Source organism: Telmatherina bonti (assembly GCF_933228915.1).
Source record: "Telmatherina bonti genome assembly, chromosome: 23".
Taxonomy (NCBI): Eukaryota; Metazoa; Chordata; class Actinopteri; order Atheriniformes; family Telmatherinidae; genus Telmatherina; species Telmatherina bonti.
Window position 1 is genome coordinate 12795666 of NC_136632.1, and position 22986 is coordinate 12818651.

General features: G+C 37.8%; 2 protein-coding genes across 2 annotated transcripts; one reads left to right on the forward strand and one right to left on the reverse strand.

The window, feature by feature from the left end:
• Nucleotides 1-692: 692 nt before the first annotated feature.
• On the reverse strand, nucleotides 693-9724 carry LOC306773628 (tetraspanin-8-like). The gene is made up of 9 exons (XM_079263499.1): nucleotides 9562-9724; nucleotides 7996-8061; nucleotides 4327-4443; nucleotides 4145-4219; nucleotides 3935-4030; nucleotides 2989-3081; nucleotides 2123-2194; nucleotides 1942-2025; nucleotides 693-1751 (listed from the first exon to the last, which is right to left on the reverse strand). The coding sequence occupies exons 1-9, from the start codon at nucleotides 9619-9621 to the stop codon at nucleotides 1611-1613; spliced, it is 804 nt and encodes a 267-aa protein (XP_079119625.1). The 5' UTR covers nucleotides 9622-9724; the 3' UTR covers nucleotides 693-1610.
• A 7180-nt stretch (nucleotides 9725-16904) lies between these two features.
• Nucleotides 16905-21915, forward strand: pus7l (pseudouridine synthase 7 like). Its single transcript, XM_079263220.1, has 10 exons — nucleotides 16905-17028; nucleotides 17387-18208; nucleotides 18703-18862; nucleotides 18952-19171; nucleotides 19264-19362; nucleotides 19456-19537; nucleotides 20340-20505; nucleotides 20716-20845; nucleotides 21304-21357; nucleotides 21442-21915. Exons 2-10 carry the CDS (start codon nucleotides 17425-17427, stop codon nucleotides 21763-21765), a joined length of 2019 nt encoding a protein of 672 aa, XP_079119346.1. The 5' UTR covers nucleotides 16905-17028; nucleotides 17387-17424; the 3' UTR covers nucleotides 21766-21915.
• The last annotated feature ends 1071 nt before the right edge of the window (nucleotides 21916-22986 follow it).

The window sequence follows — 22986 nt, forward strand, 5'->3', positions numbered from 1 at the left end:
ATGTTATTTTTCTTTTAAATAAGTATATTTAAACACAGCCTCATGTTCTGTACTTGTTCCAAAGTTTTGTTCTTTTTTTAAGCTTAACCTTTAATTTTTCCAAGTACATCAGTGATAATGTTAAAACAATTAATAAGTAAAGTAACACTGCTGTCTCGTTACAACATGATATTTTGGCAAATCCTGCATCCTGGTGAGCACTCCCCTTACAGTGGCTGCTTACACCAACAGGACAGCAGTGACCGCCGCCATTGAAGCAGTGAAAGAACTCGACAGGAGTCAGAGGTGTCCATCCAGACTCCAAATTCCTCAGCAATTTCCCAGAAAGCCTGGTTCACAATTCACAAGTGTCTACGTTCATGAAGAATGTAGACGCATTCATCTTAAAAGTATTTCGACATGAAATATGGTACAGTACATCCCCCATAAAATGCATGATTACAAATTAAAGGGAGACTTTATCGTGACACTGAAAATCTAAACATGCAGAGACAAACTTCATTTTAAATTGGAAAGTCTTATTTCCCCCACGTGACCATTTTTATAAAACCTTAATCAAAAATACTGATGAAAAATCAGTTGGATTTTAACCATAGACCGTCTTTTTATACACAGTTTATGATTTTGACAAAAGGACACACAGCCAAACCAGTAAAATTACTATATATTTATAAACAAAACAGTTTTGGGGATACTGTAGCAAATGGTTCCAATAACAAACATGAAGCAATCATCTTAACTTAGAGCAAAAAAAATCTCAACATTTAATTGCAGAATTTGGAAAGATAAGTTTTTAAAAACAAAAGACAATCAATTTTGACAGACAGTATACAGTGAAAAACACTTAACATTAAAGCTCTGGGACACATAGTCATCAAAAGTGCTTTTTATATGGAAGCCTTATATCTATTAACATCCTATTGTATTGATTCACTTCATTTAAAATATATTAAAATATCATTGTATTGTCAACATGCCAAATATCTATATCACAAAGATATTTTAACATAAAAAAAATGATCCCCTGTGTATTTGCACTCCACTTAGTCGGACTTCCGGTTCTACCACCAACTAGTATACACAGGTGCAGATGTAGAATGCAGCTTTTGTCAGTACACTTGAGATATGCATCACTTTTTGAAATATCTTTTTATGTGTTGCAAGTCTTTTCATTATGCAATATTCAGTAATAATACTCAATGTTTTTCCCAATTTTATAACCCCTATCCAATCTATTTTCAAACATGATCCTAACTCTGGTTGTGATTAGCAAAAATCCTGAAAAATAGAATTGTGAGGTGAAAATACAATTTCTTAATAGATGCGCCTCACTGAAAACAGTGGAAATAAATGTGATCATTATCACAAATGAATAGAATTCCCTATTTTAGCAGTTAAAGTGATAAATGCTTCTGGCATGAAAGGCTTCCAAGTTTAAAAGGCACACTCAATTTTTTTATTCTGTTTTATGTAGCGTAGTGTTACTGTAAAAAAGTTATAACAAAAAGCTTCCAAGGCTTTTTTTTCTTTAAAAAAAACAAAAAAACAATGACATTCTCAGTTGTGAGCATTAGCAACAAAAATATACATAAAGAAAGCATTCAAATAAATCAGGTACAGTCTGCATCTGGACCCTCGACCAGATTACAATAGTTTCCTGCTTTTGCCTCTTTACTGTAGACCACCGTCGAGGTTTCCTTCTTCTGGCTCATTTGACACAAGATGATGATACACAGCACCACTGACAAGACCTATAAGAAGTGAAAAAAAATTATTGTGAGAACTTTAAAAGTCCTTTTTTATGACTTGATGCAAGTACAAACAGCAGAAGAAAAATGCAAATAAAATATCAAACACAATTATGTGTGTGCTGTTTTGTGCATCAGTTTTATAAAAGGCAGACTTCCTGAAGAGTGCTCTCATGAAGAATCAGATACATACCCACAACAAAGTGAACGCCAGCATTGTGCCTAATATGATTTGTATGAAAGTCATTTCAAGCTCAACATAGAACAGCAGGCATGGCTGAAATGGGAGAACAGATCAGTCAGGGCAACATCTCGTGCATCCTTGACATAAAACACTTTATACATAAGACATGAAGGCTTAGGAGGATAATAACCTGAGAATAGATCATGACTGGCTGGCCATTTGTTCTGTTTTCAAACAGATCACTGGTTTTAGGAGCAACCACCTGGAATACACACACACACATGAATCATTAGCTTAACGCCTGACTACTTGTAACAGGTGATACTAAGTAAAGTTGACTAAACTAGCAATAGGGTCTCAAATCATACAGAGGCCACAGATAGCATACCCCTGGTTTAGATTATTTGTTGCCTGTTTTTGTTTTTTTTTTTATTAAAACCAACTTCACCTCAGGAGATGTGGGGTTATTTTGTTGATAAAATTATACAACCCCAATAGAAATCCATTTTAATTCTAAAAATACCAAAGAGAGTAAGTACCAGGGCTGTGACTATATGCTTTTGTCCTGATTTGATACAATTCCCATTTGTTGGGGTGCCGATTGGATTTAAATTGCGATTCTCACAATTGTTTTATTTTGGTGATTTTTGTAGATTAAAAACAAAAAAAAAGTAGAAAACTTTTTTTTGCTCATCATTCTTCTTGATTTTAATTAGGAAAAATTCACACAGTAGCCACTGTGATGGACTGGTGAGCTATCCAGGGTGTACCCAGCCTTTCGCCCAAAGCCTGCTGGGATAGGCTCCAGCTTCCCCGCGACCCTTCATTGGATTAAGCGGTTAGGAAAATGAATGAATGAATGAACACAGTAGTCAGACCATCATTCTACTGCTGTAAAGCCCAAGAAGACAAGCAATGAGATCAATAAAATCAATAAAACTTACGAAAAATTTATAGTGGATTCATTTAATTTATTTGGAAAAAAAAAAGTTTTTTTACAAAAAAAAAAATATTTTAAAATTGTGAAGCAAAAAATACCATCTATCTGTCACTCACACATGGATTAATGGACTCTTCAGCACACAGGCAGGATTCTGGGATTTTGTCATTCCAGTCCATGTAGCCCTGATCCAATCCACAGCACTGCAACTGAGGAGGTGGTAAGAAACAAACATTACAATATATAAACAGTGAGAAAGCAGCCAAACTAATCCTAAACTGTGATCAGGATTAGTTTTGCTCCAACATACACTTTTAAAGAAAACTAACAAGTTTCCCACATCTGATGTAAGCTCTTCCAAATTTTAATTGGTTTATTTCTATTCAGTGTTTTATCTGCTTCTCTCTTTTTAAAAAAACAACAACAATAACAACAAAAATCCTTAAACTAGAATGAATACACTGAGGGTACATTCACATCAGCCTTTTTGAGTCAAATCGTAGTCTATAGGTTCAGAAAGTTCGCTTCGTTTAGGGAAATGTGAATACACCAAACATATTCTGATTTAGATCAAAGAAGCAGACTCAGCCACCTACAAACACAGTTTCAAATGACCAAATACAGCAAGTGGACTACAAAGTTAGAAAAAAAGTCACTTCCTGCATGTGATGTAGCATTGCATTGTGGGTAAATACATAGCAATTGGGTTCTCAGCCCTGTCTGCTGTTCATACCGTGGTCATTGTTGCAGTGTATTTCTGCAGATACTGAACCCAAACCAGTTTCATGTTCCATGTTTTAGCTCACTAGTGGAGGAAACAGAATTTTCTTCTTGACTTGTCCTCTCTTTTGCTAAATACTAGTGCAGCGGAACCTTTGGTGAGAATGAGGATATATTATTCTAATGTTTGGCTCGTTTGACCAAAGTGCAGCATGAATGTGATTTCGGTCTGCATGGATACACCCCCCTACTACTGAGCCGAGTCCCCAATCAGACCGAGTCCAGCGGACCATCCTGATGTGAACACACATTTACTCAGAAAATCCACACAGGGTCACTTACGTAACTTTGCACTTCATTGAGGCTGTCTATCACACTCTCTGTGGCATTTTCTAGTGGCAAGATGCTGAGATAATGCTTCTTCAGCTCTTTTTCAATCTACACAATAAAGCAATTTGAAAAGAGACGTTAGCACATCTTCTCAGAACTTACATTCTGAAAATATACAAACACAAAATGGCTCATAAATATTAAAAGTAAAAAAGCGATTACCACTGCTTGATTAGCCAGTCCAAGAATTTCATTTACAAGCATGAACAGACAGCCCAGAGTCATTCCCACTGCAAACTAAAACACAATATACAGAAAATCTGCTTTATTCATATACTTTTTTTTTTTTTTTTTTTTTTCCCAGAAACTCAGGTCTGCATGGGCTTATTTTCTTTTTAACCTACCACTATTAGCGCCCACTTCTTCAGTTTGCAGATACCAAACACACCCAAGATGACAAAAAACAGAATTACAGTAGAAATCCCGTACATGAAATGCAGGCCAACAATAGATTCGTCTGTCTGTGGAGAAGAGAAAAAAAACAAAACAAGATGTTATTTTTCAGTTTTATATGAAAAAACAGAAATACAAATGAGAAAGTTTAATAATTAAAAGCACTAAACATTAATGATAGTAATAAGAAGTCCAGAAGTTTAAACGTTTTTGACTCAGGTCACTTAGCAGGCTAGCCCGGCTCTTTATTTAGAATCCAGAACATCTATAAAACAAACTTTAGATAGAAATAAAAGACGTTAAATAAAGACTAAAACACTCAACTAGAATAAGATAAAATACCATAACTAAAAGCTACTGTGTAAAGGCAGCACATATATAAGCCTTTATCAGTGATGTAAAGCTGCTGGGAGTTTAAGCAGACCTGTAGATTTCTGGGAGTTTGTTCCACATGTAAGGAGCATAAAAACTGAATGCTGTCTTTGCAAATTTAGTTTTGACTCTGGGAACAGAAAGTAAACTTGACCCTGATGACCTGGGGGATCTGGCTGGTTCATAACAAACCAGACTATGTATTTTGGTTCTAAACCTTCACTTGCACCTGACTAAGTGCAACTGTACATGTTGTTCTGTCTTTCCTGTCGTCTCTACCCCAACCAGTCGAGGCAGATGGCTGCCCTCTCTGAGCCAGGTTCTGCCGGAGGTTTTCTTCCTGTTAAAGGGGGGTGTTTTCCTTCCCACTGTCGCCGCGTGCATGCTCAGGATGGGGGATTGGATCGAAGTCATGACTCGATGCAATCAGTTGGTTTCTATTATAGGATATGTATGAATTGGCTTGAAATGATGTGTATGTTGATTCGTGTATGTAAAGTGCCCTGTGACAACTTTGTTGTAAAGTGGCGCTATACAAATAAAGTTGAATTGAATTGAATTGTAAATGTACATTCGGTTATTGAGGGAAATTCTTTGACAAACAGGTCAAAAAAAGTGTAAAGTGTAAAGATCTGCACACTGGAGTTATATGATCTACTTTCTTGGCCTTAGTGATGACTCGAGCAGCAGCATTTTAGACTTACGGCAGCTGTCTGAAGGACTTTTATGGAGGCCCGTAAGGGCAGAGTTACAACAGTCTAGTCTGCCAAAGACAAATGCAAGGACAAGTTTTTCTAAATCTTGCTGAGACATCTGTTCATAATCCTCAACATGTGGCTGCAGAAGTTCAGGTCTGAGCCTATGAATACCCTCAGATTTCTGGGACAAACAAAAATATAGTAGCCAACAAGGAAGAGCTCATTGAACTGGGTTAATTCAGAGATCATGAATGTTGTTGGACTGCATATTGCCAAAGTTACTGTATCTATTTATCCATTCCCTCCATCCATTTTCTGCCGCTTATCCGAGGTCGGATCATGGGGGCAGCAGCCAAAGAAGGGAAGCACAGACTTCCCCCTGACCCAGCCACACGGGGACCCTTTCGTCCACCGGGTTAAACCCGAAAGTACAGGTACCAAGCTGGGGACCAATAAGAATGCCCACACCTGCTCAGTGCCTTTCACTGTGAGCAACTCCAGAGTGGAAGAAGGTCCAGCCCTTCTCGAGGGAACTGGTCCCAGTGCCCAAGCCATGCGTTGAGGTGAGTCCTCCCTGCCAGAGAGGTGACGCTCCACATCCCTAGAGCCAGTTTCTGCAGCCGAGGATCAGACCGCCAGGGTCCCCGCCTCTTGCTGCCACCCAGCTCACATTGCACCCGACCCCTACGGCTCCTTCCACAGACGGTAAGCACATTGGAGGTGAACCCATGATCGGGCTGATCCCGACCAGGCCCCATGGACAAAGGCCTGGCCACCAGATACTTGCTCTTGTGCCCCACCTCAAGGCCTGGCTTCGGAGGGGGGCCCCGGTGACCCATGTCCGAGCAAGGGAACACTTGTGTCTATTTATGTAGCAGAAAATGGCAACTCTGTTTATGTCAGTCACAAGGTTTTTTGTAAACGAGACATATTTACATGAAAAATCAACAAGAAAAGAACTGTGAAACTTGTTTCTAATGAAACAAGTTGGTGCCATTGGTGAAAACAATTTTTGCCATTTCTGTCGTTTCTTGTTGAAAATCAAAGTCATTTTCTGTTTGGCTCAGTTTTAGAGGAGAGGAGTGAAGCTGGGTTCTGCAATGTCAGGTGGAACCGCACGCAACTCTCGATATTCACTCATTTTCCCTTTTTACTCACATCGCCCAGCACATTTAGTGGGAAATCCATGGTTTCATAAAAGTTAGATTTTTTTTTTAAATTCTTTATATATACTAAAAAATTCAGTTATTGTGTAAAAATTTTAATCAAATCATTGAATGAAAAATTGAACTCAGCGACAACTGCAAACAAATCAAATATCAAGAGCGGAGTAATAAGATTGTAAAACTTTCATGAAAACTGCAAAACAAAGCAACAATATTACTTTTTGAGTAACAAAGTAAAGTAACAAATTACACATAAAATATTAGTAAGGAAATGACTACTATTCTGTAGGAACATGCTTTCCTGTGTTCCCAAAGCCGTGTTTTTTTCTGTCTGTAAAGTTCTGATCTGTGGAAGCAGTGTGTGCATGCACTGCCTGTGTGTGTGTGTGTGTGTGTGTGTGTGTGTGTGTGTGTGTGTGTGTGTGTGTGTGTGTGTGTGTGTGTGTGTGTGTGTGTGTGTGTGTGTCCTTGCCTAGACAAGTTGCCGTAGAGATCGTATTGAGTAAGGCAACTGCTAGGTGTCCACTTATAGATTTCATAAAATAAATCATTGGGGTTTTTTTTTCCCCGACTGAAATATTTTAATTTGACCTTCCAGATCAGTGGAAGGAAACTCCTTTTGTCTATTATACACACACACAGACAAAACTGTTGGTATCCTTCGGTCAATGAAAGAAAAACTCATGATGGTCACAGAAATAATTTGAATCTGACAAAAGTAATATATTAAAAAAATGATCTGAAATTTAACCAATGAAAGTCAGACATTGTTTTTTAACCATGCTTCAACAGAATTATATAAAAAATGAACTCATGAAACAGGTCTGGACAATTTCACTCATTTGATTCAGTAGACAGCACACGTCTGCATGAGCGTGCTCCAACACAGTAAATTTAGAAACAAGAAATTGGCCTTATATGTAGTGGCCTTACTCTTCAAATGCAGTAACATTTAAAGTAATGTTATTACAATTTACAGAAGCAATCAGTAACTAATTAATTTTTTGAGTAACTACCCTAAACATTGCTTACAATTTAAAAAAAAAAAAATCTATATTACCAACTTTTTGGTCCTCCCTCATTTTTTTTTTCTTTTTCTTTTTTTTTTTTTTTTCTTTTGACACACTTGCATATCATGCTGTCTCTTTGTTCTGTGTCCATGGCCCGCACCATTACACACGACAAAGAATTGGTACTAGAGCCAGCTCTTTCATAAATAACATAACAAATCTGTGAGGACTTTTCTTATTTTTTTCTTTCTTGATTTTATAAAAGGAAGCTGCTCACTTGTTTTGCCAATATCCATTTGTGAATGGATATCTCAAAAAACAGAAAGAAAACAATGACATATCTCCACATAAAACACTGTAAATGCATGCCTTACCAGATCCTCCTTGTATAGGTGTCCATGGCCAAACAGAGTGAATCCCAATAAAAGGAGACTGAGGATCTAAAACAGCAGCAACAAACAGCATCATATGAGTAAGAAAACCCATTACATGACTCCACAGGAAGGAAGTGTTAATGTGCCTTTTATGTAGAGAAAAGCAAGTAAACCCTAATAATTATATACAGTTGCAATCAGTCATTCTCAAGCTATATGTAAATGTTTATACAAAAATATAAGAAGTTGAGTGGCAGTCAAACAGAGACTTAAGAGTAATTATGAGTTTCGGGGTCGTATTTGTAATACAGCGAAGACAAATACACAATCCCACAGCATGGTGCACTGATGTCAAAACATGAATCTTGTCTCAACACCGACTTACATATGAAAATAACTGGATATTCCTTGAAAGAGTAAGAAGTGAAGTTGCTTAAACCCTTGCCTTGCATGAAGGAAAGTTCATTGTTCTGGAAGAGTGTTTGGCTGTGCAAAGACTGGTAACCATGACCATGTGGTATGCTGGAATTCTTTGAAAAGCCAGGGAATTATAAAATGAAGATTGTAATGAAGTGTCTGCATAAGTTGTAGCTCATTAATCACCAAAGTTTCCAACAATGGAAAATTCCAGACAATGCTTACAAGTGTATGTCCCAGTACACTAAAACCTACTTCTAGATCCTTTCTGGAAGGTTTTGGGTGATAATCTCAAGTAATGGCATTGAAAAGAAATTAAACCCTTTTGTGAGGCATAAAGGGAAGTGATCACACCACAAAAAATTCAAGAATATTGATGTGAAACACATCTAAAAAAGGATCTCTTGTCCTAAACTATTTGTGTCAGAAGCTTATGAGAAAAGAAGATGAAACATGTTGAAAATATTCAGCATTAATTCTGCTTTACATTAAATGACAGGAAATACAGCTCACAGAGAAATGTGTGTCTGTGTATGTGTGAGTGTGTGGGGGGGTGGGGGTGGGGGATCCGTTCTAAAGCATCAAAGTCAGATATATTTCCTGGCAAGTTTCACACTTGCAGATTTCTCGATTTCTTTCTTCTGACAAGAAGCTTAATGAAATCTCCCTTAGGTATTATTTTTATTTCTGACACATTAGTGGGACAAACTTCGACCTAAAACACATTCAATTTCTGTTTATATCATTAAATGTCATAAACTTGAAAATTTATAGCAGAAGAACATGAAACATTTAAGTGATTTTTTTTTTTTTTTTTTTTTTTTTTTTGTAATCTCTAAGATAGACATGTTTTGTGTGTCTGTGTGTGCGCGTATTTTCCATGAAGCCATCGGGAGTTCATTCCAAGCAGTTGCTGTTCCTCTAACATGTTACAGGAAAGCATGAGTCAACAATGTAGCCCTAACACAGGATTTAGAGGGAAAAAAAAACAAAGTACTGAGCTGAACCACGAGTTGGAAATGTGGTGTGGAATGTAAACGAAAACTAATCTAAACATCTGCGCAAATTCTCTGGACCAGGCTATGATCCGTTTTCTTAGATTATCCTGGGGTGAAAACAGGAAAGGGAAGAAAAGAAAAAAAAACTTACCCCCAACACACTGAGCAGGCAAATGTAACTCCTCTTCAACCACACGTCCACTTTCCCCATTTTCCTTTGTTTGGATCCAGCAGTAAAAGAAGAAACTGCCAAAGCTGTCTGTTTGCAGAGACAGGCGCTGGATTGTACGCAGATCGTTCTGGTGCGAGATGTGTTGCTCCGCGGTGGGTGGAGACTGAGAGAAAGTCATTTGTCCTGTCAGTAAAACTCCCTCCCCATCTAGGAAGGCGTTTTTGTTTTTGGTTTTTTTTTTTGTTTGTTTGTTTTTTAATTAATTAATTAATTAATTTCATTTTATTATTTTTTGTTTTTTTGTGAAAAGAAAGAAAAAAATACAACCGTGGTTCCTTGTCAATGTATTTCCCATATTAGCTTTAAACTGTTTATGTTTTGTTTTGTTTGTTCTTGATGGTGGTGTGGTTTTCATCAGTCTCAGTGCAGGTTGTAAGTGACTTTGGCCTTTTTCTTGTCTTTATTTTATTTTATTTCCAAAGCAGGTTAAAATAATTTAAGTAGTCACGGTCAAATGAGAATGTCTTGAAGAAATGAAAACGTCAAGGACGTTAAAAAGGAGCTAGATTTACAGTTCTTTTATTTATAACCTCAAATTCTTTAGCTAGGAAAAAAACACTGTCAAAAATTTTGCCAAAATTTCATCAAATATATAGAAAGTAAGAAGCTACAAAAGTTTCAAAGTTTTAATTTGTTGTTTTTGGTCCACTTTCTTATATCTGGTGTTTTGCACTGTGACCTAATTAAATTGTGTGCAGTTTTTTTGCAGCCAGTTAACAAAACAGCATTGCTAAAGACACACTGCAGAACTTTCACCATTTTCCCATCACGCGACCCCTAGCGACGGCTAATTCGGCATCCATCTTGCATCCTACCTGACCAGTTTCTCTGCCTCGGGATGCTACTGTACAGAAATGCACACGTTAAATGTCACTGTGTCATTGAACAAGTCTGGGATGCAGAGTTTTAAGGTCAGAAAGATACTTAATGCGTCTATAAAATAGCGCTGCTGAACAATGGCAAATTTTCATACAATGTCAACCCCTAACAAAGATTCATTTTTGTATCTCTCTTCTTTGAGCTTTCTCCTGTGTAAAATGTGAAGTGTGATACAGCTGATCCGATTATCAGAAATCAGATTCACACATTCTGGTAGGATAGGAAATGTTTTCCAGGAACATTTTTACTTAAATGTCATCTGAAGTTTTACTTGCTAAAAACCCAATGCACACTTAGATTGCTATCAATTAATCAAAAGCTCCAACATAAAAAATACTTTAAAAAAAAAAAAAAAAAAAAAAAAGGTTTAGTCACCTGTGGAACAGACATGACTGAAAAAACATCATCCAATAATTTGACACATTCATAACAGCTGAATGGTGATATGTCACTTTGTCTTTCGCCCTCAGTCACTCTGAAGCAAGCATTGTGGTCTGGAGTCATGTTTCGGCTTTTGAAGTGTACATTTTCACAATGCAGCTTGCTCAAACCGTTTTTCCTGGATCTCCTACCTTTAACCCCAACAGTATGACGTTTGCATGTATACCTCATAAACCAGATCCATTTAGTTCTTTTACGTCTGTGCCTGTGTTTAAAAGCTGTTGGAAGCCCAGAAATGAAGGGCAACAGCAGGCCTATTAGCTCCTATGTTAGACCAGGCATATAGTTTAATTAAAGAAGACCGGTCATTTTGACAACATTGAGTTAGCATCTGACTCTACCTTGATTGTACTCCAAAGGACATCAAATAACTAACAGAACCATGTAAAGCATCCAAATCCCCTTGAATTCTCAGGTGCCACACAAGCAAACAGATATACAAAGTAAACTGTCCTTCACTTGGCTAAAACTCATGCCTTAGTTTTAAGTGAATGCAGCATATAATATACTGCACTTCTACATCAACACTGCCATGTTCTTGATCCGCCCACCAACTTCCTGTGTGGGTGACAATATTTGTCTGTCCAGACAGTTTATATGTAATGATGAGGATGAGAAAGTCGTAACACCACCAGATGTGATGACTGCACAAAGTCAAACAACCAAAAAAGCAGAAGAAATATCATTGGAATTGCACCTTTGCCTCAAAGTTTTTTTTGTTTTTTTTTAACTATATAACAGAAATGAGAAATATTTGTTTCACAGTGATTAAAGCCATAAAATACTGGATTATTCTAAGTAAAGACCTGTTGACAAAAATAAAGGGTGATTGACATTAACTTTTACAAAGTTCACTTCAGTGTTTACTTTATATGAGTGCTTAGTTTAAAGTAATCCCAGGGGGAAAGTGCAATGTTGCAGTAAAAATAAAAAAGATGAATTAGAAGATAATGACTTGTTCCAAAGGGTGAGGGCTGCTGGCAGGAGGATCTCCTGTATCTTTCTGTCTTGCTTTCAACTTGAAAAAGCATCCCACGAAACAAACTTGTTTGTTTCTTCACTGTGTTGTGTAGCAAATGTGATGAACCATTCATTGTTCTTATTATCTATAAATGTTGTAATAAGCAGTTCATTATTTCCTAAAGTCTAGATCTTTTTACAGTGGTCCTAAACCCTAACACTTGCCACCCTTTTTCTGCTTTGTAACCCTAACTGGCCCCCAACCAAAAATATACGAGAGGCACCCCTGGCTTGTGATTTCAAATAGTGACAGAAAGCTAGAATCTCCATTCTGCAACAGTTTCAGTCCTGATAGTCCTAATTTTAGATCATATTTAATACATCCCACAAAATCTATTTTTGAAGGCTGAAGGTCTCAGACGAAGGTAGTACATAAACTGCCAACCAGTTAAGTTTATCAAAATCCAACCCCGTTTTCACCACGAATATCTTCAGGTAATATGGTTGCTGTTGCTTTCAGTGCCTTTAGTCAGAGATGTTTTTTGATTGACTCGCAGGGCTGCATGATGCTGTGGTGGTTTAAACCTTCTCTTTAAAGCAAGATTTATGCTTCATCTGGCATTTTTTTTATTTTAAATTTGGATGGTCATCCCATATGCATGCATGCACAGCTTCTCTTAGAGTCCTAAAACACAGGTTGATTGGTGATTTTAAACTCGCTCTTTGAATGAGTGTGAACATACAGGATTGTTTGTATCCGTGTTGGCCCGGCAACCCAGGATAGCAGCCAGGATAGGCTTCTGCAATCCTGTATTAGATTAAGCAGGTTTACAAAATGGAGCGATTGATAAATGTGAAGATCTTTTTCCCCCAGCTTATACTTTGTTTATCATCTGCATCAGGTTGAAGGGGAGCAGAGTGAGTAAAAATAGGGACCCTTTAGGTGAAGAAGCGAGGCCAAGAAATCCCCAAAGTTGAAACAATAAACAACTAATTTTCTCTTTTTTATGTGAGCTCATATGACCACCATTAAACACTTTTTGACAGCTGTTGCCTTGCAAGAAGAAATACAGGCTCCATCTTATGACCCTTCATGAGTACCACAAGTACACATACTTACACCACATCTTCATGTCTGTCATTCAAAACTAATTCAGTCTCTCTCTCTCTCTCTCTCTCTCTCTCTCTCTCTCTCTCACACACACACACACACACACACACACACACACACACACTCATAATGCTCATTAGTGGGTGCTCAGAGTTCCTCCAGATGAAAATAAAAAGAAACCATGGTGCATACAAACAGATAGAGAGCAATAAGGCAGTAATAGACACATATTGTACACTTTCAGATGTTTTAGTCGTTTTAGTCCACAATTGAGTATCTGTAAGATTTTTGGTACACATTCACACATCTGTTTGACATGAAGAGACAGAAGCTTTCTGTTGCAGAGGATGTTAGTGGGAGGAATGACACAAAGAGCCGATAGCCAGAAAAACCTCTCCAATGCCTCTCCTGTTGTTCCCCAGTGTCGCTTTGGAAAAGAAAATACAGTCCAGCAGCTTATGTGAGCTATTATGTTGGTTTTTTTTTTTTTTTAACTTTGAATATCTTGTTTGCTTTCCTTTAACTTACTTTCAACTGTTCCTAGTCATAACACCATGTTTGCTGTTCTTTGTTATAAGTAGACTTATGAAAAAAGAAAGGCATTTAAACAGAAAAAAGAGGGATATGCACTGTGTTACATCACAGACTTTTTGTTTGTTAGGTCCTTACAACACTGAAGGAGTCTTCATCAGTCATTAATGATGAAGGATGACATAGGATCTCATTTAGTAAAGGCCAACACAAATATCACAAGTTTGTGTTGTATTGTCTACTTTTAACCTTAATAATCTCTCTAGATCCACGTCTTCTCTCACAGGGGTGCTTTCAGGGCCCTGAGCCAAACTAACTGAAAGCAGCAGCTTTGCACATTGGAAACATATCAATGTAAATATCATTGTGCAATCTGGAGTAAAGGCTTCCAAGACTTACAGGAAGTTATGCAACTTATTTGGATCTAAGGCCTTTAAATAATGCCTAAATTTCAACAGTCAAGATGAGCTCTTATACTCTGTGAGAATGGGATTGCATTCTTTTACCTTCCAGTCAAAGCCCTGAATGGAGCTTCTTGTAAATCATGCAAATAATGACCTTTTAAACGGCAAGAAGAGTTGTGTGTGTAACATAAGCTGCTATTTGTTTTACACTGTGTTCTTCAAATCTTTCTCAGGAGGTTATATCTTCTTATGTTTCTCAGCAGTTTTGTGGAAGAAGGACTCATCAAACCAAACAGGAGTGACTGTGATTTTGTAGTTTATGTAAATTATTCAAGACTAGCAGACAGAGTAGAGTTTTAAATGGCTTTCAGGCTTTTAATGCAGAGAGAATTTTCCAGCTTACATTTCCTGAAAGGTACATTCACATCGGTCTACTTCTGGAGTCTGCCATGTCTTCAGACAGGCTACGAGTCTGTTGTTGTAAATAGGGGTGCACATGGAGAGTCACTGTCAGTAATTCAAACACTCACTGGATAATGAAACAATCAATCAATTCCTGGAATAAAATGTGTTTTCTGTCACAACAAGTATGAAGCTTTGACATTATATTTGAAAATCAAGATTATATAGTAAAAAAAAATATTTGCAATAACTTCTAATAAACATTTAACTCAGGGGCACAGTTCAAAACAAGATGTAAGTGTAACATAACATAAAAATGATCCTATTTATTATAGTATATAGCAGGAAAATCTACAGAGTCCTCGATGGGACACAGAGATTTATTTCTCTTCTGCACTATTGTGTTTCTTTGCAATACATTTTGAGTTGCCGCACAATACATTTGCATTACCTTGCAATAAATGATCATCTGACAAAGACTGATTACTGGGTTAGAGGAATGAGCACAGCCTGTTAAAGCCACTTTGCAGGGTTTCTGTCAGGGCCATCAAACTCCAGTCCGCGAGGGACGGTATCTGGCAGGTTTTTGATGTTTCCCTCTACCAACACAGCTGATTCAAATCAAATGGATCCTGTAGTTTCTTGTCAGCCCATTTATGAATTATGGTCAGGTGTGTTGGAGCATGGAGACAACAAAAACCTGCAGGATACCGGCCCTCGAAGACTGGGGTTTGACACCTGTGCTTTAGATGTTTCTGTTCCTTTCAATATCAAGCCAGCATAACATGCACTTACATCTGTCATTATGTCCATGTTAACAGAGGAAGTATGTTCTATGCCTGGATGGATTAATTACAAACTGCAAATGAAGAGATGTGCTGTTATCAGAATGGTTGCCAAGCACTACTTTACTGTTTTGTGTAAAGTGTAGTTGATGTGATTTCCTAATAATATAGTTTCCATTCATTTTAACGACTGTAATTTAAAAAAAAAAAAAATTGAGCCAGATTTTCACCATAATCTGGCTCAATCTGGCAGGACAAGTTTATTATATTTAAGAGCACAATTCATCAAAAGGGTGATTCAAAGTGCTTTATAAAGACATCAAAAACATAATAAGAAGCAAAATTCAAAATAAAAACAAAAAAGAAATAACATATCAAAACTATTACAAATAACAAAAAAAAAAAAAAAGTATTGAATTGCAGGTGAGAACAAATTAGCCCTTTAACCAGTATTTAAATAAACAGAGTTTCAGCTCAGCTTGTGTTTTTCCAGACATGTGAAGCATAGAAGCTGAATGCAGGCACTTCATGTCTCATTCTGACTCTGTGAGCTTTTAAAAGCCCAGATCCAGATGGCCTGAGGGGACTAGTAGGTTCATACTGGGACAAGAGGTCTCTAGTGTATTTTGGTCCTCTGTCATTCAGAGCTTTATAAACAGCAAAAGGACTTTAAAGTCTATCCTCTGATATACAGGCAATCAGTGTAAAGACCTCAGAACTGGACTGATGTGGTCAACTTTCTTGGTTTTAGTGTTGACTTGAACAGCCGAGTTCTGACTTAGCTGCAGTTTTCTTTCTTTCCTTTTTTTTTTTTTTAAAAGAAAACCTCTCAAGACACTGTTACAGAGAACAAGGTGACTAAAGATGAAAGCATGGACTAGTTTTTTCAGGTCCTGCTGTGACATCAGATCTTTTAACCCTTGATATATTCTTAAGGTGACTGTAAACTGACCTTGTGATTCCTTATGCGTTTTTTTTCTTTTTCTTTTTTCTTTAGGAATGAGTCCAACACCCAGATTTCTGGCCTCATTAATGGTTTTTAGGTATATAGAATGAAGCTCTGCGGTAACCTCTAATCATTTTCTTAGGCTCAAATAAATAAATAAATAAATAAATAAATAAATAAATAAATAAATAAAAATTGCATGGGATAGAAGTTTTTGGAAGGAGTGGAAGGAAACAGTTAAAGTTCAGCTAAATCAATAGGTAAATGGAAACAGGTGTCATAATTCTGAAACTGTAAAAAGTGGAGGATTGATAGGATAAAACAACAGAATGAAAGAAATTAGCATCACTTTTTTTCAACAATGCCCAAGTCCAGAAATAGATAAATAAATAAATAAATCACAACAAGAAGCTCTGATTTCATGACCCGACTCAGTTATAATTTTCAAAGCATTTTTTTAAAATAGCATAGTTTTTTAGAATCTGTGCTTTCACACCAACACCACAAGTCATTAAATAGTGAAGAAATTAACATATATTTTTCTGAAATTATCAAATTTAAGTGATATTTAGTACAGTTAAATTTACAATCAACAAAATAACTGCGTACAGTCTTTAGAAAACCCCTTGAAGTAGAGAAATTATCAATTTCGCCCGTAGATGTCTATGCTTTCGCTGTTCAGGTCAGAGCGGTCGCTTTAAGAAAAGTCACGTGATTGTCACATGACGCGGAAGAAACCGTAATTCTCCTGGCGTGGCTGTGTTTACAAGCGTCTCGTTTACATGCCGCCCGTCGTGCAAATACGTAAACAAACAGTTAAGTTTTTTTTCCCTAAAGTCATATTACCTTTAAATGGCAATTTAGAAATAGCAATGCTCATTATTTTCTCTGCTCTGACAGCGTCATCTATCTGTCATCGAAGTGGAGGTACGTCTACGAGCACGCTAAAGATATTTCTGCAAAAAGACATTTTTTTTTATAAACATCAAAATATTTCAGCAGATAAAGTACCTGCTGTCCTTTTAAGAGTTGTAGTGTTACTGTTAATTCTTGTAGGAATTTCTACTACCCTTGAAGTATTGTCACGGTGTATATATCAGCATCGTCCATTGTGCAGGAAAACGTTCACAAGATATATATATATATATATATATATATATATATATATATATATATATATGTGTGTGTGTGTGTTTGCATTGCAGTTGCATCTATGTGTAGTTTGCTAATGTACATTATGTATTTATATGATATTTTGTGTTTTTATTTTATTCTGTTTTTACAGATTAAGTCATAACCGCGCTGTGTTTGAAAGACATAAGAATGAAGCAGGACAGCGATGCTGTGAACGTCCCTGCATATTTCATATCAAACCATGAAGGCTTTTACGGAAGCATCAAAAGCATAATCGAAGACTTTGTGGTGACTGAAATTGACATAAATGGAAAATATGTTGAAAGGGCAGCAGCCACACAGACACCAGGCTCTGCCTGCTCAGATGATAAAACCTGTGCAAAGTTTAAGCAGAATAGTCGCAGTTTAGTGTCACAGGACGGTGATGTTTCATCAGAATGGGGGGTAGATACCCCCCTGCCAAGCTTGGGTAGTTTTGATTTAGATGTTATTTTAGGCCAGTCAGTCAGTGAAGAACTTGAGCAGTTTGTCTTGACTCTCAGAGATAAAAATCCAGCTGAGCTGGAGCTTTCTCTGGGATCCTTCACTGACAAACACCAGAGAGCCAGTGTCCACCGGGCCATCAGGCACCGCTTCCCATTCCTCATGACGATCACCATTCAGCCTGAGATCAGGGTGAGGGAAGACCCAGACTACAGAGAGCTCTCCCAACTGGTAAAAGAGGATGAAGCAGAGGACTTTTTCAGGTTTATAGATGCCAAAGTGCAAGGCTCATCTTATACATTTGGACCAGACGACAACAAGGAGCACAGGACAGCTGTCCATCACTTTTTGAACCGAAGGTTTGGGAAACTGGTGGAGACGAAAAGCTTCAATGATCAAGGGAGGACATCGATATCAGTTAGGCTGAGAGAGAACCGGAGGCCAAAGAAGCGAACAGCAGAGGAGCGCAAGGAAGAAGATATTTACACTGGTAAGATGGAGGATTTGTACTCTAGCTTTGATTTTGTTCTTACTTAAAACACAAAATATGTAGAAATAGTCGGGGAAAGAAAGATCACATACGTTGGAGTTATTTTAAATTGTCATGGGACATTAAAGAGCCTTTGCATCATAAGCAACCAGTTTTCAGTGATGATAGATCTGAGTTTCTTAAGATGATACACAAGTTAAAATAAGCCAGATGTGAATGGGAATGATCATGACATGTAAAGAATTGCTGTGAACTAGATGGAAGAAAGCAAATATCCCACTTGTTTTGACTGGACTGAGGAGTTACTGGTGTAGCCAAAATGTCTTGGTTACATACTGGTTAATAGGTGCAGCCGTTTCTAAACAAGAGCTTTTCCACAAATGCGAAGTAACGCTAATCTGAGCGTTGAAAATTAGCTTACGGAAACCAAAACATCACATTTAAGAAGTGATGCTAGACATTATTATGTGTTGTGTGTGTGTGTGGCCCCTCAGCATTCACACTGTGTAAGGAGAACCTGGAGACTCTGGAGGCCATCAGCTACATGGCGGCCGCTCTCGGCATCCTTCCATCTGATTTCACCTACGCTGGGATCAAGGATAAACGGGCCATCACATACCAGTCCATGGTGGTCAAGAAGATCTCACCTCAACGGTAACACTGTCTCTCTTTTGAGAATTTGGTTAGTTTGGTCCTCAAACCTTTTCATGACAGCCGCTGTTTTTGATTTTGCGTATTGTTAGGTTGATAGAGAAGACGGCCATCTTTGAGAAGAAAGGGATGCGCCTGTCTCAGGTCCGTTCTGTCAGCGAGCCTCTCAGGCTCGGACGACTGCAGGGGAACCACTTTGACCTGGTTGTCCGCAACCTCAGACCCCACGGAGCCACTGACACACACTCCTCGGGTGCAGAAATACACACTCGCCTTGGAGTACTTGTAAAAGAAGCAGTGGAGAATGTCAAGGTACCAAAGAGGTTTTTGCTCATTTTTAAGACACAAAAACTTTTTTTTTTTTTTGAAATCCTGACATGTGTCATGGTCTTTCTCCTTTACAGACCAAAGGTTTTGTAAACTACTATGGACCACAAAGGTTTGGGAGCGGGCAGAGCATTCAGTCGGACCGAGTAGGGTTAGCTCTGTTGAAAGAGGACATGGTAAGAAACTGAGAAAGTGAGCTGCAGCTGATGACACTCTCAAAAATTCTGTCAAACTGTGATTGTTTTGATGTATATCTTTATTTGTATCAGGTGAGTGCTGTGCATCTGTTCTTCACTCCAGAGGAAGGTGATGATCCCCAGAGCCAAGCAAAGAGACACTTCCTACAGACAGGTGATCATTTCGCTTACAGATCTTCTAAAAATATATATAAAAATCAAGTTAGAAGAGTCTAATTTTACTTTTAACAATTGTGTCAGCAAATAGTCTCAGCAGTTAAAGAATGCTTCTCAATGTACAATTGCCAGGAACTTAGGGATTTAGACATTTCAGCATTTGTAGACCATAATGTCAAAAGATTCTGGAAATCTGGAGAAATTTCTGCACACTAACGGCAAGGCTGATCGATTGATGATTGATGCATCTGATTGATGCAAAGTTGTGGTTTAGCGAGTCCAGATTTGAATTATTTGGGGAAACATGGATGATATGTCCTCTGGGCCAAAGAGGAAAGGACTATCTGGATTTTTATAGCCTAAAGTTCAAAGGCCAGCATGTGTGATGGTTATAGGCGTATATTGGTGTCCGTGTCATGAGTAACTTGCACATCTGTTGAGGCACTATTAATGCTTAAAGGTAGATGCAGGTTTTGTAACAACATATGCATCCATGCATATGTCTTTGAATGAAAGGTGATGTAACAGTGGTAAACATGCCACTGTCCAAGCTTTGTTGGACATTGTAGGCATCAGATTTGAAATGAGTCCATATATTAAGAAAAATAAAGTTAATTAGTTTGAACATTACATATCTTGTATTTGTAATGTACTCAGTTGCATACAGGTTAAAAGGGATTTGCAGACCAGTATGTAAGGTTTTTGTTTATGCTTTGCACACTGTCCCAATTTTGTTGGAATTGGGGTTGTACTTAAACCATTGAAGACAAACAGGGGTGCTATTTTCTCTCTGATACCAGGTAATGCTAAAGAAGCGTTGGCTTTGATGCCGCTGTCCAAGCCTAGGGAGCGGCTCATGCTTCGGGCCTTAAACCGCTATGGTAGCGGACCAGGTGGTTGTGTCCAGGCCTGGCTCAGCCTTCCCCACAGCATGAGGGTTTTTTACCCTCATGCCTACTGTAGCAGGTCAGTAGGTCAAACACCTGAATTCCATACTTTTAACACTAATATATTGTTTTGAAAGTATTAAATATTCAGTTTGTTTGCAGTTTGTCTTGTTATGAAATGATTCAACTCATTATCAACTAGAATATTAACTTAAAATGAATTTTAATGAGTACCCAGAAGTCAAGTGCGTCATTTTAATAATCATCTGGATCTATTTGTATTCATCAGAGTGTGGAATGAGGCAGCAGCACACAGGCTGCAAACAATGGGTCATTGTGTCAGACAAGGTGATCTGGTGTGGATGCAGACAGCAGGGCAAAACAACACGCTTGACACTGCAGGAACCAGTACTCCACAGGTAAACATGATTAATGCGAAGAAAACATTTGCTTCCTTTTTAATCTCATTTATTAATATTAATTCAGTCAGTAGTCAGTGATGACCATTTTGATTGATTTAAGGCTGGTATCTACAACCATAGCAAGCCATTGGGTTGCTTCTGACACATCTAGTGAAAGACATTCACACAAATCACGGGTCAGATAGAAAAAAATTGCATAGACCAGTTTAGATTTTCTTCTGAATCCCAGTTTTAGGAGAGTGTTGAGTGCTTTATAAACTCCTGAAGAAGAGCGTAGCCAATAAAAAGAGTGTTTAAGTATTGAAAAAGCTGAAAAACAACTGATAATCAAATAAGTGAATAAATAAGTTAGCTTTTAGGCATTTTCCAACAACACAGAGATTATGAGAACAACTCATCTCACTGAAGCAGACATAGCAACCTCAGCACCCTTTCCTTTATCTTTTCCTTTCCAGATCCATGTGGTGACAGAAGAAGAAGAGCAGGCGAGGGTTTACACATTACAACAGGTTTGTAGTTTGATCAGCTGCCTTCAGAGCTTCAGCTTAATGTTGTAAATAAACAAAATAAAAGTTACTTTGTTGTGCTGTCAGGTGTTATTACCAATGCCAGGAAACACAGTGAAATATCCAGAAAACACCATGGGGACATGGTACAAGGAGAGATTGGCCAGAGATGGACTGAGCGACTGCCGGTTCAGAGTAAGCAGCCTGAAACTGAACCTGCCAGGATGCTACCGCCCCCTGCTGGCAGTCCCACACAACCTCAGCAACCAGCTGCAGAGAGCAGCCGGCGTTGATGGTGGAGGGATTCAGACCGCAGAATCCAACTCCCTCATACTGACCTTAAACTTCGACCTGGACTCCTCCTGTTACGCTACCATCTGCCTCAGAGAGATCATGAAGTGTGACCTTTGAAAATGTAGTTGATGTTTGTTTTTTGTTTTTTTGTTTTTTTCCCCATCGTCAGTGACTGTGATACTTCATGACTTTGGTTTGTTGTACTCAGAAAAAAATACATGATTTTGCATAATATTAGAATGTGCAGTTGATGAAATGTGTATTGAAAAGGTGCCACTGCCAAATGTGAACAAATTTAAGTGTACAAGTGTGTAAACGGTGAATCCTCTGTGCTCTCAATAAAAACTAGAGTATTCAGAAAACAATGATACTTTTCAATGTGTCACACATTTCTTTTAAAATATTTTCTCCAGAAATACCTACAAGGATGATTATTGACTCAGTTTCACTTATCTGAAACCTTTTTTCTTTTAAAAGAAATTAAAATTAGCCTTTTTTTTTCTCCTCACTGTGTAAATAATGCAGAAAAATTCAGCATTCATCTTGAATGTAAGCAAACCTCTGCAATCCAACTAGTTAATCAAAAGTATAAGAAGGAAGAAATAATCCCCTTTAATTAGAAAAAGTAACTTTATAGGAAAGCAAATAACCTCAAAGTTAATGTTTTCATAAGATAATGGAGTGATCTCAAACATGGGAACTAGATCAGAACAAAAAGCAGAGTAAACCAGTCCATCACACGGTCAACTTCAGAAACCAAACATGTTTTTGGACTGTGGGTAGAAGACAGACAGACAACCGGTGCCTGGATATGAAGTACACAGTCCACACAGAAAGGACCGAGATTAGGTTTGAATGAAGAACCTTCTTACTTTGAAGCAATACTGCAGTTGATTTTAACTTGCAAATTTCAGCTCCTGGGTGGGGAAATATAAAGCATTGCCTACGACTTCCACTAGATGGAGACAGCGGGCAAATTGTAGATCAAAACACCAGGCACTATCCTGGTGTTTCTTGTAGAGCAGAAAAAGATGGTTTAAACTAATCAACTAAAAGAGGAACCTAGCTGCTGCAGGGTGCATCAGATTACTCTGAGCTAAAATGGGATGATAATGCACGTCAAGCATATTATTCAAATAATGTTACACTTCTCATCTGTGATTGAATCCACCACTTTGTTATAGAGAATCCAATCCAATGTAAATTTAGAAATATGACCCAGGATCTAATAAACAACATAAATGACACTGCTGCTGAGACGCTCATGTCGAGGAGAGTTCAGCCAGATTTGTCTTCTGTGAATCATTTATGAAGTATTGATGAGCATGTTTAAAGACA